Source organism: Populus nigra, chromosome 17 (genome assembly GCF_951802175.1).
Source record: "Populus nigra chromosome 17, ddPopNigr1.1, whole genome shotgun sequence".
Classification (NCBI taxonomy): Eukaryota; Viridiplantae; Streptophyta; class Magnoliopsida; order Malpighiales; family Salicaceae; genus Populus; species Populus nigra.
The window spans coordinates 14,259,067-14,280,853 of NC_084868.1; the positions used below are offsets into that span (position 1 = coordinate 14,259,067).

Consider the following 21,787-nt stretch of genomic DNA (forward strand, 5'->3'; position numbering starts at 1 on the left):
TGATGGCAGCTCGCTCATAGTTACTGAAATCAGTCAATCTATATATTAAGCTTAATAAAGGACAAACAAATGCCCTTACACTGCACTATTAGTTGATGAACAAGTACATGCATGTTTGCGTCTGTGGTTGAAATTTTTTTCAAAGTATTTTTATTTAAAAATATATTAAAATAATATTTTATTTATAAAAAACCTCACTTTTAATATAAAACAATTTAAAACTTAAAAAAATTCAAAATAATCAAAATTTACTGATGCAGCCCCAAACAGGAGCTAGGAAGTAATGAAAGAAGAAGAGACACCCCACTTGCTCATAAATTTCCAAGCCGCGTACGGAAAGTATATGCAACTTTGTGGTATAAATAGGATGTTATAGACAGGATACTCTAATGGTGGCTTTCATGGCTAACCTCCTCTTGTTGGCATCCTTTACCATTTGTGCTTATGCATGCAACTGAAGGTTTTGTATGTTTATTATCATCAAATTAATAAATACAATCAGTATGTTGCGATGACTTCTATAGATAGAATTTTGCATCCTTATATTTATCAGTAAATACTAACAAAAAAGTTCTCCTAATATATACTGAGAAAATAACAAAGGGTATTACAATAGAATTTAAAAAGACAAATTATACGGTGATATGATATTTTTACCAATAGAATAACCAACAAAGTTACTGAAGAAATAATTTCGTCGGTAATGCCATCAATAACATTTGATTTATAACCTGATGATCGACCCTCGTCTCTCCCTCTCTCATTTCTCTTTTTTCCTTGTGCATTTTTTTCTTCAACAAACAACCACCCCTTCCCCCACAACTTAACCTCCCACAACACTTAGTTTGTCAACATTGGTGTTCTAATTCAAATTTTATTAAGAATTATCCACTTTAAGTAAACAAATCTACCATTTTTTTTATTTGAACTCAATTTTAAAATATTGATTTTTTTTACATATTTTTTTATATTATATATATTTTGTTTAGGTGTTTACTTGTTTTATAGTTTTTTCTCATACAAATTTGTTGTATGGATTTATGATTTGTACATGCTAGGGTTTGTTTTAGATTTTATAAAATGGCATTTGTTTGTAAATTGATGAAACATGTAGAATTTTTGACTTAGGTGTTTTGTTATAAAATAAATAATGGCTAATTTAACGGGTCAATTTTATATTTTTATCAATCTTATTGTCGAGTTGAAATTTTCCGTAAATATGTAGAAATTTGAATTTATGTATATTTTTAATAATGAATTAAAAGTACTATTAAAATAGATTGAATAAGTTTGAGCTAAATCAATATTTTTACAAATTATTTAGTTAACGTAGTTAATTAATACATATTGTCATCTTTATTTTATATAGGTTTGATATAAGTAATGAAAAATTATCATGGATGTATAGAGATTCACCCCTAAGAGTTGTGGAGGATGGATTATTGTAATGAGGTTCAGAATTTTATTAATAACACACTATCTAATACAAGAAATATTAGTTAAGAGGGTATTAGATTTCTATGCAAGAGATGTAAAAATAAAAGGTTTCTCGATTTAGATGTTGTAACAATGCATCTTTTACAGAAAGGGTTCATGAAGAAATACATATGTTGGTAAGCATATAGAGAACTATATGTTCCTCACGATACCATGGTAGAAAGGATGATTGACTCAGCTTCTAGTTCTAGCAACGTGCATAAAGTTTTAAATAACAATAGTAATCCTTATAGGAATATGATTATGGATACGATAAGAATGAATTAAGGTCATACTAGTCAATGTTCAATAATTAATGAAGAACTTAATGTGATTGCATAATTTACCTTGAAAATGATCCATATGGTCTCCCAAGTGCGATTGCACAACTCTCCAATAATAAGATGGACACTACTTTAGCAATGGGGATGGGCGCGATCTTATTAGGGCAACAACCCCACAACCTTTTAGGGATGGAATGAACTTAGTTTTTCTAGTGTGATTACACAACTTATCTTGGAATAGATCAATTCAATCTCTCTAGTGCGATTACATAATTTATCTTGGAATGAATCAATATGTATTTCTAGTGGTATTACACAACTCTTTAACGATGAGATAAAAACTACCTCAATAACAAAGATGGATACAATCTCTCTAGGCCAACAACCCCCACAATCTTCCAATGATAGGATGGACTTACTCTTCTTGAAACGATTGCATAATTTACCTTGAAAGGGATTGACATGGTTTTTCTAATGTGTAAGAGATATTTATCCTATATTAATAACGTGTAGAGGATATTTATCCATTTTCAATGCTATCAAGGCAAGGTAACATTCTAGCCCCTTCTCTCCATAAAAATATAAGGTTTATGGACTATAAAAGTCCTATAAATCTTTCAAATTAAAAGAAAAAGGTTTATAATCTCTTCATTCTCAATATTTTTTAGCATACATATTTTTATATTCTACCTTTCTAAAATATCATTGTATTTTCTCTCTCTAAACTGATATTTACTTAAATATCTTTGAATCTCTAAATCCAAAAAAAAAAATCTTTTGCAAATCGATACCAACTATCTTAGCCTATAAGGCATTAGGTATCTACTACCATCCATCTTGACTAAGGAGAGAGGAATAGATTGCTTGAATAAAAAGACTAACAAATTATTTAACACAAAAACCTTGCTTTAAAACTATAATTATTTGGATTTTAGAACATCATCAACAGCGTCATGAATTTTGCATCTAGAACTGATAATAATTGTTGAATGCATATGAGACGTTTTTTTTTTTTTTTTTTGCCCTAATCTCATTGCATGATCCGCCATAATTAAATGTTGTGCAATCGACAGCACTGCAGGCTATTCTCAGGTGATTGGCTACATTTATCAAATCCTTTGAAGGGTCTGCCACACACCACCTTGATGGAAGACCCTTGACATTCTTTGCATTCTTCAGTAACCAGCTGTTACCCAAACCATGCAAGGTTCAATGCATATTTAGCTTGGCCATCAAACGATCGAGAAAATCCCCCAGTGTCTTTCAAAGTTTCCTGGGAGTACAGTACTCTTTTCTCCTTCATCAAGCAGACCGAAAAGATAAATATCCATGGGAGGGGCACCTGGTCTCGGAGGGGTTCCTTTGTTACTCAATACATGATTTATACAAGTCCCTGCTGGTTGAAAACCCTTGCTGAAGTGAGGTTTGCACCAATGGCTCCATCAGTTGGCCAACCCACCTCCCCAATAACAATGGGCATCTGATCACCATATCCAAGTTTGTTGAGTGCTGCAACTAAAGTGTCGAAATTCCCATCAAAAGCATTGTAGTAGACATTAATTAGACCCATCTGTAACAGGATGGGTACTCCCCTCAAAGAATGCATAGTCTTGTGGAAAATCTGAGTTCCCATCTGTAACTGCAATTTTTTATGTTGTTTTGACCACACACAAGCTAATAACTTAGCCAACAGGTTATCATGCATATATGCCCCTGAAAATAATTTGAGGATTGGAGTAATATCAGAAGTAGTTCTTCAGTCTTAATTCTTCCTTGCTAAATGGATTGCATTGAGGAAAATTATCCCAAGTCCTGATATTAAACAAGAATTGCTGAAATTGACCTTCAATTTCGAGACACTTGATTCTTCTGTTTAAGATCAATCCAGGTTTTAACCACCTTCCTTGTTGCTAGAATCTTCATTGAAAAAAATCACTTCATCCTTGTCCAGTTATTTCACTTGAGAGCTGTAGGAAAATCTAGAGAGGCAGAAAATATCTAAGACATAGCTAGCTTCAGAATAATATAGTAGGCTAAAGAAACTTCATTCTATATCGACATAAGGGTGGCTGCCAAACCCATCATGGATGGAAAAGGAACAATAAATAATAATAATAAACTAAAAAATGCACGCAGAAACTCTCCTCTCACGGACTCACAGATTTCCAGTACTATGTGGTTTAGTGCTCTCCATGCGAAGCGTAATGGCCCAACTTGTTACTGATACTGTTTGTGTTAAAGCACTTAGTGGAGCAAACAAATCTTCCAAGTCTTGATAAGTCAGTGTTGGCAGCTCATAGTTACTGATTTTTAATTTAGATAGCTATTGGGCCGAGTCATTCAATTTACTAAGCTTAATAAAGGACAAAAAAATGTCCATGCAGAACTGATAGGCACTACACTACTACTAGTTAGTTAATGACTAAGTAGCAGTGCAAGCAAAAAAAGACACCCCACTTGCTCATAAATTTCCAAGCCGCCTAAGGAAAGTATATGCAAATTTGTGGTATAAATAGGATGTTATAAACAAGGCTTCTCATTCCAAAATTACATGTATATTTTTCTTTGATACAAACTACATATTGTGCAAGCAAAGATGGTGAGAAAGGAAACTGTATCTGTGGCTTTCATGGCTAGCCTCCTCTTGGTGGCATCCTTCACCATTTGTGCACATGCAACTGAAGGTCCTCGTATGCTGGCATCTGAGAAAGTGTATTATCCTCAAGGTAATTTAAATTCACCATGCTTGCTTATCCTTCGTGGTTTATTGCTTTTCCACTAACGTAATTCTTGATTATTTGAAGGTTGTCGCTGCTGCTTCTTTGTCGGAAGGATACCTAACATGCGCTGTGGAAAAGCATGCTGCACTAGCATTAGAGGAGAGAACTGCTGCATCGGAACATAAAAAACAATAAGGCGTGAATGTGGCATAATCTATGTGCTTGTGTGTGTGTGTGTGGTGTTGCAGACCAAAATAAATTATACTATAAGCTGCAAATAATTGGAGTATTGGAGCATCATTCTGCAAGTTGCAGAAGTTCTTCAATATTCTTCTTCTTATTATAAACGTGAGGGCTCAGGCATTTGTAATTTTATCAGTATCCTGTACTAAAAGGATTTGCCTTTGCAGTGTATTATCCTCGAGGTAAACTAAATATATCATGCCTGCTCATGGTTTATTGTTGATTCTGTTTACTTTTGATCTTGTTGTACTCACGAGGTAGGCATCATTCATGATTATTTGAAGGTTGGCGCTGCTGCTGCAGACAAACATGCTGCAAAAGCCCTGCATCGAAACATAACAAAACAATGAGGTGTGAATGTGGAATGTGGCAGCATTCATGTGCTTGCTTACAGTCTTGTGTTGCATCGAAACATAACAAAACAATGAGTATCATTCTGCAAGTTGCTGAAGTTCTTCACCATTCTTCTGCCTTTCTAAATGAGAGGCTCTATCAGATGTGATTTTACCTTTTTGTAATCAAAGAATTTAACTTGGTAATAATAAATACCTGATGCAATGGGAATTTCTACTAAACTTGACATGACTGGATCACAAATCAGAGTGCAAGCACATTAAATACATGATAAATTTCAAAGTATATAGAAAAATAAGGTCAATATAATTTCAAGATTGGATAAATATCCAGTACATGAGTCTACTGTGTTTCCTACTCGATATGCTATCACATTTTGGACATATCTAAATAACTGTATTCTCTTGTCTATGTGCAATACTGCTTATAGTTCTTGAACAGGGGGATGAGAAAAACTCATGCAAAGAAACTTCTCATAACATTAGAAAGAACCACACCCCCCCTAGGATAGAAGTCCAAATGGTGGTCCACCTATGACATGATCTGAAAGCTAATGAACTCTTATGATCATTCACTCCAACAGGGAACCTGCAATCACCAACTGATGGGTCTAGGAATGTCACCATACCAAGCCCATCGAAATCACAGCTTTGTGCATTTTGCATCTGGAGCTGATAGTAACTGTTGAATGCATATGAGATGTTTCCTTTTGCCCCAATTTCATTGCAAGATCCGCCATAATTAAGTGTTGTGCAATCGGCAGCATTGCAGGCTATTCTCAGGTGGTTGGCTACATTTGTTAAATCTTTTGAGGGGTCTGCCACACACCACCTTGATGGGAGATACTCGACATTCTTTGCATTCTTCAGTAACTTGTTACCCAAACCAAGGTTCAGTGCATATTTAGCCTGGCCATCAAACGAGAAAATCCCCCAGTGTCTTTCAAAGTTTCCTGGGAGTACACTCTTTGCTCCTTCATCAAGCAGAGCGAAAAGATAAATATCCATGGGAGGGGCACCTGGTCTCAGAGGGGTTCCTTTGTTACTCAATACATGTTTTATAAGTCCCTGGTTGAAAACCCTTGCTGCAGTGAGGTTTGCGCCAATGGCTCCATCAGTTGGCCAACCCACCTCGCCAATAACAATGGGCATTTGACCATATCCAAGTTTGTTGAGCGCTGCAACTAAAGTGTCGAAATTCCCGTCAAAAGCATTGTTGTAGACATTAGACCCATCTGTAACAGGATGGGTACTCCCCTCAAAGAATGCATAGTCTTGTGGAAAATCTGAGTTCCCATAAAGGCTAAGAAACGGGTAGATATTCACAACAAAAGGTGAGCCGTTTGAGTTGAGGAAGGACACAAGTTGAGTCATAATCTGAGTTAGTTCAGGTCGGAATGCCCCTTGAGAAGGAAGAGAAGACTCATAAGCATCAGCATTGCAAGGAACTACTAGCTTTACATAACCAGCTAGATTTGCTTTCACCAGAGACTGTTGTAGATTGAGCAGAGCAGGGACAACAAAAGATTGAAATTGACCTGAATAACTTGTGAGGAATGGTTCATTTCCTACAGCAACATACCTGTCATTGTATGGTATACGAGAGCATCGCATGAGAAATGCAGTAAAACTCCTGATATACGTAGAACATTACAAGCAAATCCCACATTTTAACAAATGCAGTAATCTGAATTCTGAAAATGCATAAATGCACTTTAGGTTATGAAAGTATTGATCTGAAACCTATGCAATTCCATGAGTGAGAAGATTCTTAGCTCAATCCAAGCTATCTGGTCTCATTCCTAAAATCTTACACATTACTGAAACAAAATAGCTATTCATGGACGGTTAGGTGCCATTTCAGTTCTAATTCCTAAAGGTATCTCATGAGCAATGTTGTCTAGATCCAAGGAAGAGGAGCTACTCGAGAAGCTTGCTATTTGGCATGGCAACCCACAATTTCACAGACAAAAAAACTCTTTGTCAAGGAGGTACAACACACCTCAGCTGTATAGGACCATTAGAAGTTCAAACTGTGGTACTGGTATCATGAAGTTGCAATTACTAAAGATTCTGCATTATTAGTGATGAACATGTTACTAATCAAAAGGGCCTTTGGGTTTCTACTGAATTATTGATTCGCCTTCCACAAGGAATTGCCTTTCCCATCCCAAACCAACTTTGGTTTCTCTGAATTATTTGATGGATTCGCGACATATTTAGAGAAAACTTAAGGGTTTTTTCCTTCTTTCTTATTTTTTTTCTTAAGAAAAAGGAAGTAAGGTCTATATCCCAATACAAATCCCATAGATAATTGTATCTCTGGTTGCACTATTACCTAAGATGTACCAACTTTGCCTGGTAGCAACCCTAATGCTCCTTTTTGAGAAGTACCTCACAATCTTTACTCATAGGCACCTCTACATTTGGCAAGGAACCCAACTCAACAACATCCAAATATTTTCCATATGAATTACTAACATGGCATTGCCTTGCACTTATCCATCTCAATTCACTCAAGATTTAAAAGGAAATAAAAGCCAAGATCCAGATGAAAGAATAAAAAAGCCTTTTCCTTTTCATTTCATTCCCAACTCCTGTAAGAAATCAAATTGACCCAGAAAGGCAAAAACAACAAAACTTAAACAAGGAAGAGAGGGGGAGAGTGAAAGAGAATAACCTTATATCAGCACCACCTTTAACAACATATCTAGACACATTTTGCCTAACCCACAAATCAGAAGCATCAGTTGAAGAGCTAAGAGCAGCCAACATCTCATTAGGAATCCCAACCATGACTTCAATCCCACTCCCCATTAAAGCAGTAAGCGAACCTGGGTCTGCATCGAACAACTTCACTCTCTTTATCTTGTTGTCTTTCAACAGATCCACCACAGTTGAAGGCTTCAACCTGTGAAATGAGATTGTCCCCCAGTTGACGCCTATTGCTGATTCTCCCACTGGAAATGACCCTGATAGTAGTATGATTGCTAGCACAAGACAAAGCAGAGTTCTTGATAATCTTGACATTTTGTTCGTCCAAGAAAGGAGAGAGCTCTAAGGGTTTCCTTCAATACCATTCATTGGGGGGGGGGGGGGGGGGGGGGTAATGTAAGGGGACAGATATAGGAAACTTGAAACGGTTTCTGTGGTAAGCGGGTAGAGAGTGACAACCACCTGTTATATAGCAAGGACCTGCCAGTGAATATCTTAATTTGTTAGATATTTTAGTTTAGTTTCTGCAATGCCTTCATTACCCCCCAATTTTTAGTTTTTTTTTTTTAAATTTGCACCTTAATTAAAAGATTTGATAGAATAATACTATTTAAAAAACATTCGATAAAAATAGTGTATTTTCCAAATGACCAAGATATCAACTAAATTTTTGTCTTCTCGCATTTTGAGATTTATAAAAATACCCTTCCATGAAAGAATCTGCACTCGTAACCCATTAGTGTGTCACTCTTCTCCTTCTCCCTAGAGGCATCCGCCGTCTCATTACCTCAAGAACCCATCTCTGTTTAGATCCAAAACAGGGCATCTCTCTGATCCCAAATGGAAAAATCTTGATTTGTACGTCCCCACCCTCCCTATGCTTCTCTTTCTTTAATCTTTCTTTTGAGCAAGGGACAGGCGTGCGGACTCTACTGTGGGCAGTGCTCTTGATATATTTTGGGGTAACTTGCCATGCAAAGATGTCTGTCTTTGATGGTTTACTTCCTTGTCATTGCTGTGTTTTGTTTCATTTGGTCTTTGAAGTTTCTCAGATCTTTATAGATGATGCATGTAGACCGCAAAGGACTCCTAGTTGTTTCTTGTTTCCTGCTGCATTGATTAATAAATATAGTTTTTTCAAGAGAGAGTTTTTGAGTGGAACTTATACAGAATCTATGGAGTGTATTGATTAATAAATAATTTATAATTTATAATCAAGACAAATCACCCTAAATATTTGAAGTTAAAAAAAAGAGTAGATTTATTTAATGATTAGACCACCTCAGAAAGTTGGAATTAAAGAACATTCAAGTGCTGTATTGGTAATTGTGAGATGGATGGAGTGTAATGAAGGCTATATGGTGATGATAGGACATCTTACCTAAGAAATTTTGATTTTGAAGAGTAAAATAGTAGTTGTGTGTTAACTGATTAAACATATACAACAATGAGGTTAAGGACGTTGGATGTCATTTGAGACCTTGAAGCCTCATATTGTAATAAACCGACTTTTTGGACACACTTTTCCATTGCCCACTAGACCACCTCCCAGGTTTGATGTCCCGGATGTGGATTTTGGACACTGGTGATCATAGGGGCCGTGTTCATGTTGTCGGCTGCCTCGTGTCATGAGGTGGTTCGTGCTTACTTGCAAATTGTCTCTCCCTATCATCATGGGCATCCAATTCCATGCAAGCAGAAGGGCTCAAAGCCTCAACTTTGTTATGCCCATTGAAAGGCCACGTGAGAGAGAGCTAGAAAGTATAGATTAGTAGTTGAAATGCTAACTGGCTGCTACAGGATTCTACTCTTTGGGGGAGGTTGTCTCTGTATGGAAGTTGGCAAGTGAACCTTTCTTTATCTCTTCACTAAAGTTTCAAGCTTTTTGGAAACTTGAGAAAGTAGAAACATTGTTTTGAGAGGGCTACTGGCCACGTATAAGAGATTCTTGATTCTTACGCAGTCACAGTCTATATGGCACCAATTAAAGAATTTCTTCGTCTTTCTTTATAAAAGAGTGTCAAAGCAAGACCATCCCCAATTTGCCCATACAGAACAAACAAACACAGCTTTCTTTTTGTTTCTACTTTCCTTTTTCTTTCTTTGCTTCTTCTTAATGGAATGAATTTCATTGGGCACTTCCATATAGAATAATAAAGGCTTTACTTGATTCTAGTTCAGTGTAAGCTCTTAGTCACTGCACATGATGATCACTTCTTATTAATGCGAACATGACTTTGCGGGTTTGCAAAGATTCATCAAAGCAGATTGACATGCATGGCCCCAAAATCCCACAATCGATGATTAAAGAGAACAAGATTGTATGTCATCAAATTAAGAGTTAATTCAGTAATTAGAGAAAAATCATTGCAGTAACTTTAGCATATAGCTTTTGCACACAAAAACCAAATCCATTATCTCAACTTGGTTGGCAAAGTCCCAATTGGTTCAACAAAGTGGGACCATATGACTGTCCACAAAAAAGCAAATAAGGAAAGCTCACACCAGCCATAACAGAGCCAGCTGTAAAGCGCGGGTTTGTGTGATAGACAAACAGGTGGGTTTGTCTGAAATTAACCCTTACATTTTCTTTCAAGGACCCTTCCTTTTTCTTGGCCCTTCTTGATGGATTAATGAGTTTCGACTGGGCACCTCCATGTATTTGTGGAACAATAGAAGCTTGTTTCAAGCTGCATGTAAGCTCATAGCCAGTTCACTTGATGATAACATTGACGTTTTCCAAATATTCATAAAAGCAAATAGAGAAGTGATTACCTTTCCTGAAAAATAAAAAAGCTGATGTTTCAATGATTAAATTAGTGAAATCTATTTATCAGCGCCAAAACTTCAGCAAATTAAATAGCTGTTACACACACACACACACAACAAAAAATAATAATAATAATAATAATAATAAAACACCATTAATTCCTGACCAAACCATGCAAGCATGCACGGACGAGCAATGTTTAGGGAATGAACTCGGATTTTACTAGCAAACAGAGTAGAGAGTGATTTTATTAGCATACACTTGAATGACGTTTAGGGCTTGACAAAATCAGGCTGATTGGTAACAGATCTCACCCATGCCCATTTATGGTCTTTTGTGTTAACTTCATTCCTAGCATGAGCAACCTCTTCCACTGGGATATATGCATAATTTCCATTGATAAGACCAGAGACAAATCCAGTGTATCCTGCCATTACACCGTGAATTGCCGAGTATGCTACAAGAGTGCAATACAAGTTATCTGTAGCATTTGCAGGCACTGCCCTGATCATGTATGTGGGATCTATGTACTTCACTGTGAACAACTCGTTTGCATGGTCTCTTGTCCACCAGTTCTTAAGCTCTGACTTTAACCACGCACCAAAGTCTAAGAACACTAGGTTGCCGGACTCATCCCTCTCTTCTTTTTGGGCCTCTGTTCTTGGTATCATATCCTGCCCAGCTCCCTCGGCAACAACTAGGACTGCATGTCCGTTCTCTTTCAGTCGTTTGTCCAGAAACTCCAACAATCCTCCTTCTCCTTCCAAGTAAAAATCGATTTCAGGAATTAAACAGCAATCCACATCACGGCTGCTCAATGTGGCATGGAGGGCTATGTGACCTGTGCTTCGACCCATTAACTTCACCAGGCCAATACCATTAACTGCACTCTCAGCCTCAATATGAGCTGCATTGATTGCTTGCTGGGCCATCTCAACTGCTGTCTGAAATCCAAATGATCTATCAATGATGCCAATATCATTGTCAACTGTTTTGGGAATTCCAGCAACTGCAATATTTAGTTTTCGACGTTGAATTTCATTGAATATGTTCACAGCTCCACGCATTGTTCCATCTCCTCCAATTATATACACCTATCCATAAGCAAGTGAAATAATGAAGAAAGGAAAGACCCTGACTAGCATCATTTCTTAAGCACAATATGGTAATAAACAAGAATTAAAGAATAAGTCATAATGCAAGTTGCTAACGAAGAAGCCATCTAGCTTTTCAACAGACAGAACAGAGAAAAAGACCCATCTCTCTGGACAACAAAGAGGACAATTCACTAATTTATGATTTCTTTTTCAAGAACTCGCTTACATGACCAATACATATCACTATTTTGATTTTGTCAAGACTCATTAAATGAGAGGCGTCAAACAATGTTCAATTGATTTGTTGAAAAAGACTGTCAATTTCCATAAACCTACTAAAGGCTGAAGTTTTTTATGTTCCATTCAATGAAATTTCAAGAATTTCTCATCAAGCTTTGGGTGTCAGGTGTCAATCAAACTAAGCAAACATTTACAATTCTTGGGACACTTTATGAAACTTTCTCCAGGTTATGCACAGACCATTACATTTTTTATGGACTTTGGAGCAAGGATCATGCATTGCTCCTCTCCAACCCTAAAATGGATATTGTTTTCAGATAATAACAACATCAACCAAAAAGCACAGGCTTTGAGAATGGAGATGGTTCAATTGAAGACTTCTTCAAATAGTTGTTCTCTCACAAGTTCATTTGCAGTAAAAGTCTAATCATTTCCCCTTGAAACCACAAAAAAGGCAATGACTTTGCTATCACAAGGCAAAGCCAAAAGTAGTTTTTGCCAAATAAGATGGAACTCAAAAAACTTTCAAAATGCTACCTAACTACTGCACTAATTGAATTGATGGGGCAAGGTAACAACACATCAATGATCCATAATGGACTCAATCATGAATTAGCTTGTGGAATGAAAGCATGTGATGTAGCACATATGCTCTAATTTCTAATTCAGAAGATTTCCTACCGAATCAAGTAACTCTATTATTGGAAGGTACCAATTAAGCGTACCGAATCAACATGATCACAACATCGAAAAAGTAAACCTTTAGCAAAGAAAATTATAACATGGAGCCAAAATTTAGAGAAATAACCTGATTAAAACCGTGATGTTCAATGGCATCCACAATTTTATTAAGATCAAAACCACCTCTGGAGGTCTCAAGAGCTGTACCACCCAATTTGTGCCAATTATGCACAAGCTTTGGATTAAGCTCAATAGGGTCTCTAGAATAAAACCCTCTATAACCAGCTGTCACCCCATAAATCTGACGTACTCCATACATCTCCCACAGCCCAACAACAAGTTCCCTGATCACTGTATTCATGCCAGGACACAGTCCCCCACATGTAACAATGGCAGCTTTGATATCTTTTGGCTCAAAAAAGACTTGCCAGCGCGGACCAGCTCTGTTGTAAGCCACTTGGGGTGAGTGGGAACTCACAGCTTCACTGTCAGCAGACAAGTCTAAGATGATCTTGCCAAGGACTACTTCAGATTGATTGATGTAAAAGCCTGCTGGTGGGTGATATAAAGTATTCTTCTCCAAAGGGTTTGGTAGTGGTTTAAGGTTTGGAAGATAGTCTGTTAAGTGAGGCAGTTTTTGGAGGTGAATGGCGCAAGGTGAGGAGGGGTTTTCTGGGATTTTTGCAGTGTTTAGATCGGTGGCTTCTGGTGATGAAAGGGCCATTTTTTTTTATTTTTTTTTGCAGTGGTGGTTGTGGGAGTGGCAGCAGTGGCGGTGGTTTGATGGAAGAGCGTGGAGATGAAGCTGAATTGAAGAGTTAGGTCAGTACACGTGGAGGTTGTGATGGCTCTGATACAGTTTTTGGCGACATGTATGGAAGCCTGTGGTAAGTACTAAGTAGTGATGCCATGGCGACCTTGACATTGATTGATTACTATTTAATCCCCAACCAATCAATTATGGCCAGTAAAAGTAAAAGACTGTTAAAATAATTTTAGTTGCGGTTAGGTTGTTTTTTTAAATTATTTTTTATTTAAAAATATATTAAAATAATATTTTTTTTAATTTTTAAAAATTATTTTTAATATTAGCATATTAAAATAATCTAAAAGAACCAAAAAATATTAATTTGAAGAAAAAAAAATAAAAATTTTAAATTTTTACTAAAACACTTATAAAATATAAAAACAAAAAAAAACCAAATTTATCTACAAGCAACTTCCTTATCACAATGCAACTATTATGCATGGAATTGGAAACGATTTTGCATGCTAATGAAATCCCAAGTAGATTAGAAATAGAATTTTTGAAATAAATAATTTTTTTAGAAAGAAAAAAATATAATAATAATTTTTTAAAAAATATTTTTCTTTTAGGCTAGACTCAAAGAAAAAGAGTAATCTTTTTTGGCGTGCCCAAAAAAGGATTAATGTCATTCACTTGTGCTTGCGAAAGAAGGATGGTCGTTACCTTGGATTTGTCGGATTGCCAAGTTCAAGTGCTTTGGAACTAGTATTTTTGTCATACCCATATTACATTGAACTTGGCTAAATACCAAGTCCAAGAATCTTGGGCCTGATATGTTCGTCGAACCCATATTATCTCATTCTCTTGGGCATGCAGAGGGAGGATGCATATTCCCTTAGGCGTGCCTGTGTCTTGGCATATTGCCAAGCTCAATGGCGTTTAGGCCTGGCTAGCATCAAACTCAGCGTTCCCGGGGCTAGGCACACTACTAAACTTAGTGCACTTTCATTGAGGCATGCTTGTTTTCCTGAAAATTTAGACTCGTGAGTCTTTATTGAACTAACTTTTTTAATAAAGATATATTAATAAAATCTTGATTCATCAGTAACCCCCAAGTCTTTGCAATATAATAATATGCAAAGACTTTAATTAACTTCTCAGTTCGGGTAGAGTGATGGGTTCTATTTTTATAAAAAAGATGTGTAAGTCGGAAAAGATGCGAAACAATATGTTTCTGGACTGAAATAAATTCTTTCATAAATAAAATACCATGAATCTATAGTTCGAAAAATTCTAAGAGATTAAAAATATCGTATCGATCATTTATAGAAACTCCTAAATGGTTGTTTGGAATCCAAAGATGGTGAACTTATATTTATAATTTTTTAAGTGATTATAGGTTCTTTGGAGAGTTAAAGCTTGTAGCTTTTCCAGTATTGTCATAGAACTTAAAAACCATTCATCCCCCCCACCCCCAAATTGAAGAGTAGTTATTAGATGATGTTGTTATTTGTATTAGGGAGACCAAGTTCATCTCTTGAAGAGTGGGATATATAGCATTGAGAAAACTACAACTATCCCTTAATGATTGATGCATATAGCACTGGGGACACCAAGTTCATCCCATGGAGAGCGATGCATATAGCATCAGGGAAACTACATTTATCCCTTGGAGATTGATGCATATAGCAATGGGGAGACTAGGTTCATTCCATGGAGAGCGGTGCATATAGTACTGGGGAGACTACATTTATCCCTTGAAAGATTGGTCCATATATATAGCACTAGGAAGACCAAGTTCATTACATGAAGAGTGGTGCATATAGCATTAGGAAGACTACATATATTTCTTGAAGATTGGTGCATATAGCATTGGTGAGGGACCAAATTCATCCCTTAGAGATTGGTACATATAATACTAGAGAGACTAAGTCCATCTCATGGAGAGCAGTGCATGCAATACTGCGGAGACCAAGTTCATCCTTTAGATATTGATGCATATAACATTGGAGAAATAAAATTCATCTCATGGAGAGTGGTAAATATAGCACTGAAGAAACCAAGTTCATCCCTTGAAGATTGGTACATATAGCACTGGGGAGACTAAGTCCAATCATGTCGGGGTCTGACATAGCATGTTTAGGGCTTGGCGCATTGCTAAGCCCAGCACGTCATTCCTAGAGCGTATTTGTTTTTCCTGAAAATTTATATTAATAAATATTTTTTAAACTGATCATTTTAGTAAAGATATATCGATAATCTTGGTTAATCAGAAACAAATTTGCTCTTTTTCGTTGCTGTTAAAGATTAGTAGAGACACTAACTAGTACATGGTTGAAAAGGAAAGGAAAGGCTTGCTGGGGAAAATTAATTACTGTTACTGATCTTCTTTATTAACATTTTGAAGCTTCTCCAGATAAAAGGCTTAGAGATAGGTCAGAGCTACACACACACACACACGGCCATTTGTTGGTAGCATTGACATGTTTCTACTACCTCATGGGCTTGATGCTGATAATATCAGTATGCCTCACTTTTCTCCTCAAGCAGTATGTCAAATGGGCTGCATCAATTCCATCTCCTCTCACCACAATTCTGTCATCTCCTTGTAATGCTGAAGAGTTCACTCCTGTTTTTCCATACCAAAAAGGCTTTTGCCACAACAGTGCGAGCCTTGACTACCCTGTTTTTCCCACAGTTCATCTGAACCTTGAAAATGATCACATGCTGCCGATTAATTAACCATAAAACATGCAAGAATGAAATGAATGGTCTCTGAACAATTTATAAGAGAAGACACAGATGTTTTATGGCAGGATCGAGCAATAAGACCGGACAGGATAGGACATACATAGTACATCCACCTTCACTCCGTTGATCAGTCTTGAAAGATGATGATGATGATCTCCAACATTGTGTTATGGAAGCATGTGTGATGAAAGGGGTGTTACCCTACCTTAGCTACCTACCTCCCCAGGCAACCAAATTCTTAGAGCCAAGATTTTCCATGATATTCATTTCTAGTGATTCCTCTCTCGATCACAAGGACATAAGGCGGGATCAGAATCCAATAGCTTTAACTACGTTTTAGCCCTTTTGATTTACTAATATTCTACTGTTTGTAATTTATCAATGTTAACTCTATAATAATATATCACAAGTACTCTTGACACCATACAAGATCCAATAAAACAGAGATTAGCAATCTTCTTTGGAGAAGGCTAAACCACAAACAAACAAGATTGGAAGGGGGCCTTGTCTACTTCTTATCCACTAATACTGCAACACTGAGACAATGTCAGTATGCCCAACTTTCTTCCTTAAGCTGCTGGCTAACTTGGCAGCATCAACTCCTTCTCCAATCACCACCACAATATCTTCTTTCTTCTCACCTTCTAATCCCATAAAACTCACACCTGCATGCAACAGTAATTAATATCTGACATTCACATGCATGTTCCCAGAGAAAGCAAAATTAAGAAGAAAAAATAAAAAATTACCCCTTTAATTTGGAAGCAATTCAACAGTACTGAGTCACTTAGTTACCATCCGCATCTGCCACAACCTTGAGTGCCTTAGTCCTGCATTTCTCGCAATTCATCTGTACCTTGAGCACTATTTTTTGCTGCACAAGTACGTACCCAACAAGAAAATTGAAAAACAGAAGGAAGAAGAAAATACATCATAAATTAATTCTATATATATATATATATATATATATATATATATCAATTCTACTGCCAAATTTACCTTCGTCATCTTCTGATCACACTCCTTGTTATGGATAGAACAAATTAAGAAATTCCAAATTGCGAAGAAATAATTCAAAGCTTGGTCTCTATGAGTTATGATAAACCTATACGTATAGAGGGAGGGAGGGAGAGAGGAAGAGGGAGGTGATTATTTTGCTGTCCATTTTCAAACTTCATATACAAGTTTATATATACATATATAAGAGGTAGAATAATATTTAGAAAGGGCACGTAAAAATGTCACAGAAAGGGGAGGTCTACCTTAAACATTAAATACACATCGATCATGCATGTCCATGTGACTGCTTGACGCCTTCTTCTCAATGTATGGACGCTCATTTATCATTTTGATTTGGTCTTCCTACTATACTGTTTGCTCCAATGTTATCATCAATCACCTATCCATATCGTTCCAATCTCTCTCTACTATTCATCGAATTGTTGATTTTACTGCTAAATGTCTCCATCCGAATGTCAAAACAATTAAGACTTGGAATTAGTTTTTCCTAGAAAGCTTCAAGTTCAAATTTGTACATTGAAAGGATGAAATTCAAGATGCATGTCCCTTCATGGTAGAAGACTTGATCATTGACTTCCTTGCTTCCTGGGAATCTGTAAGAAACGTGTAGGCTACACATATAGCTGATGAAGTAAATACTGAATGTGCATCGAGTTCAAAGGTAGCTTCCCACGTGCATGAGACTTCGAAGGAAATCAAAAGGTCTTTCTTGGCCATTTCCCTAGGTGGAAAATATTCACTGTCTCAATTCATCTAAAGCAACCAAAACAAAGAAAGAAAGATTTGAAAAAAATTTCTGTTCTGACATACGACTACAGAAACCACCGTTCGTGGCTGCATTTATATATATATATAGAATTCTAGAGGAAAACTTGGGGGCAGGATTTTGAGACCATGCTTATAAATTGATGAATGAATTATGTGGGCTACATCTATATACTGTGTGAGACAATACTGTTGATTGATTCCATATTTTGAAGTTTGGTCTTGGACGATGCTTCAAGTTTGGTCACTGTCTTGTGTCTTGCCAAGTCAAATTTGGCAACGCAATCTGGACTCGACTTTTAGTAGTTTAAAATTGAAGTGCAACAACGACAGAAGTACTGTACTGTACTAGACTCAGACAAGAAGTTGCTACAGTTTTAGAAGCTTACCAGTTTGTTAAAAGAAAATAAAGGAATATATCGCTCCTCAAAAGCCATGAAATTGGAGCTTTGATGGCTTAAATATTATAAGAAGGTTGAAGAGTACTGGCATTACTGAAACAGACAATTGTATTAAAGAAAGCTCCTAATCATCAGTAAGAACACAGGTGTGGATATCAATCTCTTTCAATGGTTGTCGAGATTTGAATGGTCTGCTCTAGTAGATGGGCCCACAACAAATGCCCTTCATTATATGGCTTCTTCCAAGCCACAAATCTCTGAAAGTGCCACCAGAACATTGTATAAAGCCAAAATTGCTTTTAAGAGATGTTATGTGTACATATGTGATCAGAATAATTCACCTCTATATCAATTCTCTAATTAATTTAGGGCTTCAAACAAGTCATTGACTTGATCATACTTTATCATACAGATTCAAACTAATTAAAAGAACTTCATTGTATGCTAGCTAGAACAATACTGTTACTGCTGTACTTGCTATTCAGATATGGCATTAAAGACAGTAGCTGATAGCTATTACTAACTTGAAAGGAAATCAGGATGTTGATATCAATCTCTGATAAAATGGCTAAAAAGCTCAGTTTTCTTTAAATAACTTAATTAGAAATTAATGGTATCTAATTTTACCTTATTCATAAATGTATAGTACATGATTCACAATACCATTCCTTGAGAGGTTAGGCTCATTCAGTAATTAGCTAGTAGCAGTGCTAGCTGCTGCAGAGGCAATTATATTATGTTATAAGGAATTTACTTGGCGGTAGTGGTGCTGTACCTCATGAATTCAATATTGGGTAGCAGTAAGCTGTTGTTGGGCCTGCGTGACTCCCCTCATGCCAGTTAGAGAGGTTGCCAACACTCTTTGACAAGCTTCCTAGATGGCATTCAGGGAGCCAGGCAGACCATTCTTTCAGACCGAGTAGCTAGCTCTAGCTAGTAGTAAGCAGTCTCGAGCATCTTAACCTGCAAAAAATTAGTACACAATCTAATAAATGCCTTGCATCAATGCCATATATACATACCTTGTGATCTCAATTAATTACTATCATCTATAAACACTTAACTGATTAACGAAATATAGAAACCTTTTTTCTTAAGCAGCTTCATAATTTAAAAGACTAGACTTAGATATATAATGATGTTCAAGAAAAGTTGATTGATTCTTGATTGTATTAGATAATTGTAATAATATGGAAGCTTATAAACCAACATTCAATCACAGAAATATTTAGACACTTACAGTGCTTGAAGAGAAGATATGACACAAGACTGGAAGATGAGCAAATAACTGGGAGATCAACCATTAATCTACCTCTATCTTTCTCTCCCTGTATGTGTGGTGTCTGCATGAATATTGTTTCAGGCTTTGATTGCAAGCAAAGAATAGCACGTAGAGGGAGGGGGGGGGGGGGGGTGTGGGGTTTAAAGGGGTTGTGGAGGAAGAAGAAAGACAGAAGACAGAAGAAGATTCTTCAGGAGAAAGAAAGGTAGTAGAGAAGGCGGCAGCAGCGGCTTTTAGGTAACATACAGCTCCATAGATACAGCCAAAGCTACCTGGGTTTTACAGGTAACTTTGTTTGGATTTTCTTTCCTTGGAAAAGGTGATTTTCCCACCCACCACTTCCTTTTCATTCTTCCCTTCCCAATTAATTCAAGTCGTGTGTGCATGGTTTCTCTCTCTCTCTCTCTGATTCTCTTTCCTTTTATTGCATACGTAGGATTGCATTTTATTGCATACAACTGTTTCAAGAGTATTATCAACTCATTTCATCTGTCCTAGCTACTTAATTTTATTTTATTTTTTGTAAGGAATTGAAAATCACACAACGTACTATGTTATTTTAATGTTTGGATTGATGTAGAGGATAATGGATTTTGATAATTCCTAGAGGAAGCCAGCCAAAACAAGTAAACAAGACAAAGTGTTGCAGGGGTGCCTTAGTTATGGTCATGTCCTCGCTAGAGGTTTTAATTTAACAAAAAAATAATCATTCTGTGTTGGAGATAATTGTTTATGTTAAGAGAGCAATGGAGCTTATTGTAGTCTAATGCCATATATATATATATCACAAGATGCATAGATTATCTATGTATCAATTTGAAATAATCACAATTAGCCTGCAGCTAAGATGAAAAACGAATGCTATGTTTTGGATCTTCTTAGAACTGGAAGGGCCCATATAGTATATGCAAGGGAGAGGAGAGGAGGAACTAGAAAGAAGCTAGAGCCTGCTTTGCCAAGGGAGAATCACTTTTAACCACTGAACTCAACTGTGAGTGGGCAGTCGGCTGGATCCACGGGACCCTCTTGAGCCCTAGACCAATAGTAGCATGCTCCACCCCTTCTAGCTATACCGATACTCTTGGATGCGCATGTTGATGTTTTACAAGCTAGCATTTATGCACCAAGACAGAACTGATCAGTTGCAAGAGAGAGTCTGGTCCTTGCTATGAAGAATGATTAGCCTAAACAAGTCGATGTCGAGATGTTTACATATTGGTAAGAGCATTTTTCAAAACACAGAATGAAGGTGTGCTCTAAACCACAAAAGCAAAGCTTTTTCATGGATAATTAACAAGGTGGGTGATGATGGTGTACTGTGAACTCAATGATTGAAGAGAGAGTAAGATGTAAAACAAACATATATCCCATTAATTTGATTCGTTTTTTTCCCCAATTCATGTCAGTATCCTATCTAGATATCGGGTCCACTGATGTGCCAAGGCAGTTGGGAGAGCCATAAAGTCGATGGACTGATCAGGTTGAAGGTGATGAGGCGGGCTAGCCTGTCACATAACCAAGAGAAGGGTCAAGGGTGGGACTGGGTATAGATGCCCTCCCAGAAAAAAGAACATCTTAAGAGGTGATATGACTCTGTTGAATTATTTTTTATACAAGAAATTATTGTCTACCAGAGTTTCCCCACTTGTTGACGACCAAATGAGTGTGGGATTGCACTTTTTCGTATTTCGAGTGTCCTTCATGTCATGTGATGCTTGATGCTAACTTTGAAGACACAGCAAACTGCAGAAGAGGAGGCCAGTGGGCCCTTTGGTTGATCCGCTGGAAGATATCGCACCAAACCAGTCAGATTTGTCACGAGATGATACAGCTTCTGAGCCTGTTGCCTCCTTGGATTTTGTGATTTTCCATAGCCGGAAGATGCTGATTACTTAAATCCTTTCACAAGTCACTCTTGTTTGGAAGGAAATTTGGCGTCTTCCAGGAGATTGAACTATAACTAAAACTGCTCAGCGTTTTACTGTGGACTGCACTGTGCAGTCCACAGTAAAACGTTGAGCAGCTGCTTTTTTTTTTTCTTTTCTTTTTTAAAACTGTTTTTTTCTTTGTTTTTTTAATGAATATTTTTTTGGTTTAATTTTTTTTGTTAATATTAAATATATTTTTTTATTTAGTTATCAAACTTTCATGACACGGGTTCCGAGTTTGACAAGTTAACCCAGATTTTTTTTCTAGTTTTATTTTTAATTAATTATTTTTTCGAGTGTAGTCCACAGTGAA

The 21,787-nt window shown here is 36.7% G+C and overlaps 2 protein-coding genes and 2 long non-coding RNA genes across 5 annotated transcripts; 1 reads left to right on the forward strand and 3 right to left on the reverse strand.

Moving 5' to 3' along the window:
• Positions 1–4,104: 4,104 nt before the first annotated feature.
• On the forward strand, positions 4,105–4,944 carry LOC133677592 (uncharacterized). Its single transcript, XR_009835793.1, has 2 exons — positions 4,105–4,486; positions 4,565–4,944. It is a non-coding gene; the product is annotated as an uncharacterized LOC133677592 (long non-coding RNA).
• A 420-nt stretch (positions 4,945–5,364) lies between these two features.
• LOC133677591 (glucan endo-1,3-beta-glucosidase 5-like) lies at positions 5,365–8,168 on the reverse strand. Its single transcript, XM_062099673.1, has 2 exons — positions 7,757–8,168; positions 5,365–6,658 (listed from the first exon to the last, which is right to left on the reverse strand). The coding sequence occupies exons 1-2, from the start codon at positions 8,104–8,106 to the stop codon at positions 5,551–5,553; spliced, it is 1,458 nt and encodes a 485-aa protein (XP_061955657.1). The 5' UTR covers positions 8,107–8,168; the 3' UTR covers positions 5,365–5,550.
• Positions 8,169–10,684: 2,516 nt separating this feature from the next.
• LOC133677257 (ATP-dependent 6-phosphofructokinase 2) lies at positions 10,685–13,474 on the reverse strand. The gene is made up of 2 exons (XM_062099173.1): positions 12,707–13,474; positions 10,685–11,655 (listed from the first exon to the last, which is right to left on the reverse strand). Exons 1-2 carry the CDS (start codon positions 13,301–13,303, stop codon positions 10,834–10,836), a joined length of 1,419 nt encoding a protein of 472 aa, XP_061955157.1. The 5' UTR covers positions 13,304–13,474; the 3' UTR covers positions 10,685–10,833.
• Positions 13,475–16,398: 2,924 nt separating this feature from the next.
• On the reverse strand, positions 16,399–20,883 carry LOC133677144 (uncharacterized). 2 transcript variants are annotated; one of them, XR_009835701.1, is made up of 5 exons: positions 19,505–20,883; positions 19,040–19,227; positions 17,078–17,819; positions 16,828–16,952; positions 16,399–16,743 (listed from the first exon to the last, which is right to left on the reverse strand). It is a non-coding gene; the product is annotated as an uncharacterized LOC133677144 (long non-coding RNA). The 2 variants fall into 2 exon arrangements; XR_009835700.1 differs by having other exon boundaries at positions 17,341–17,819; positions 19,505–20,878.
• Positions 20,884–21,787: the final 904 nt, after the last annotated feature.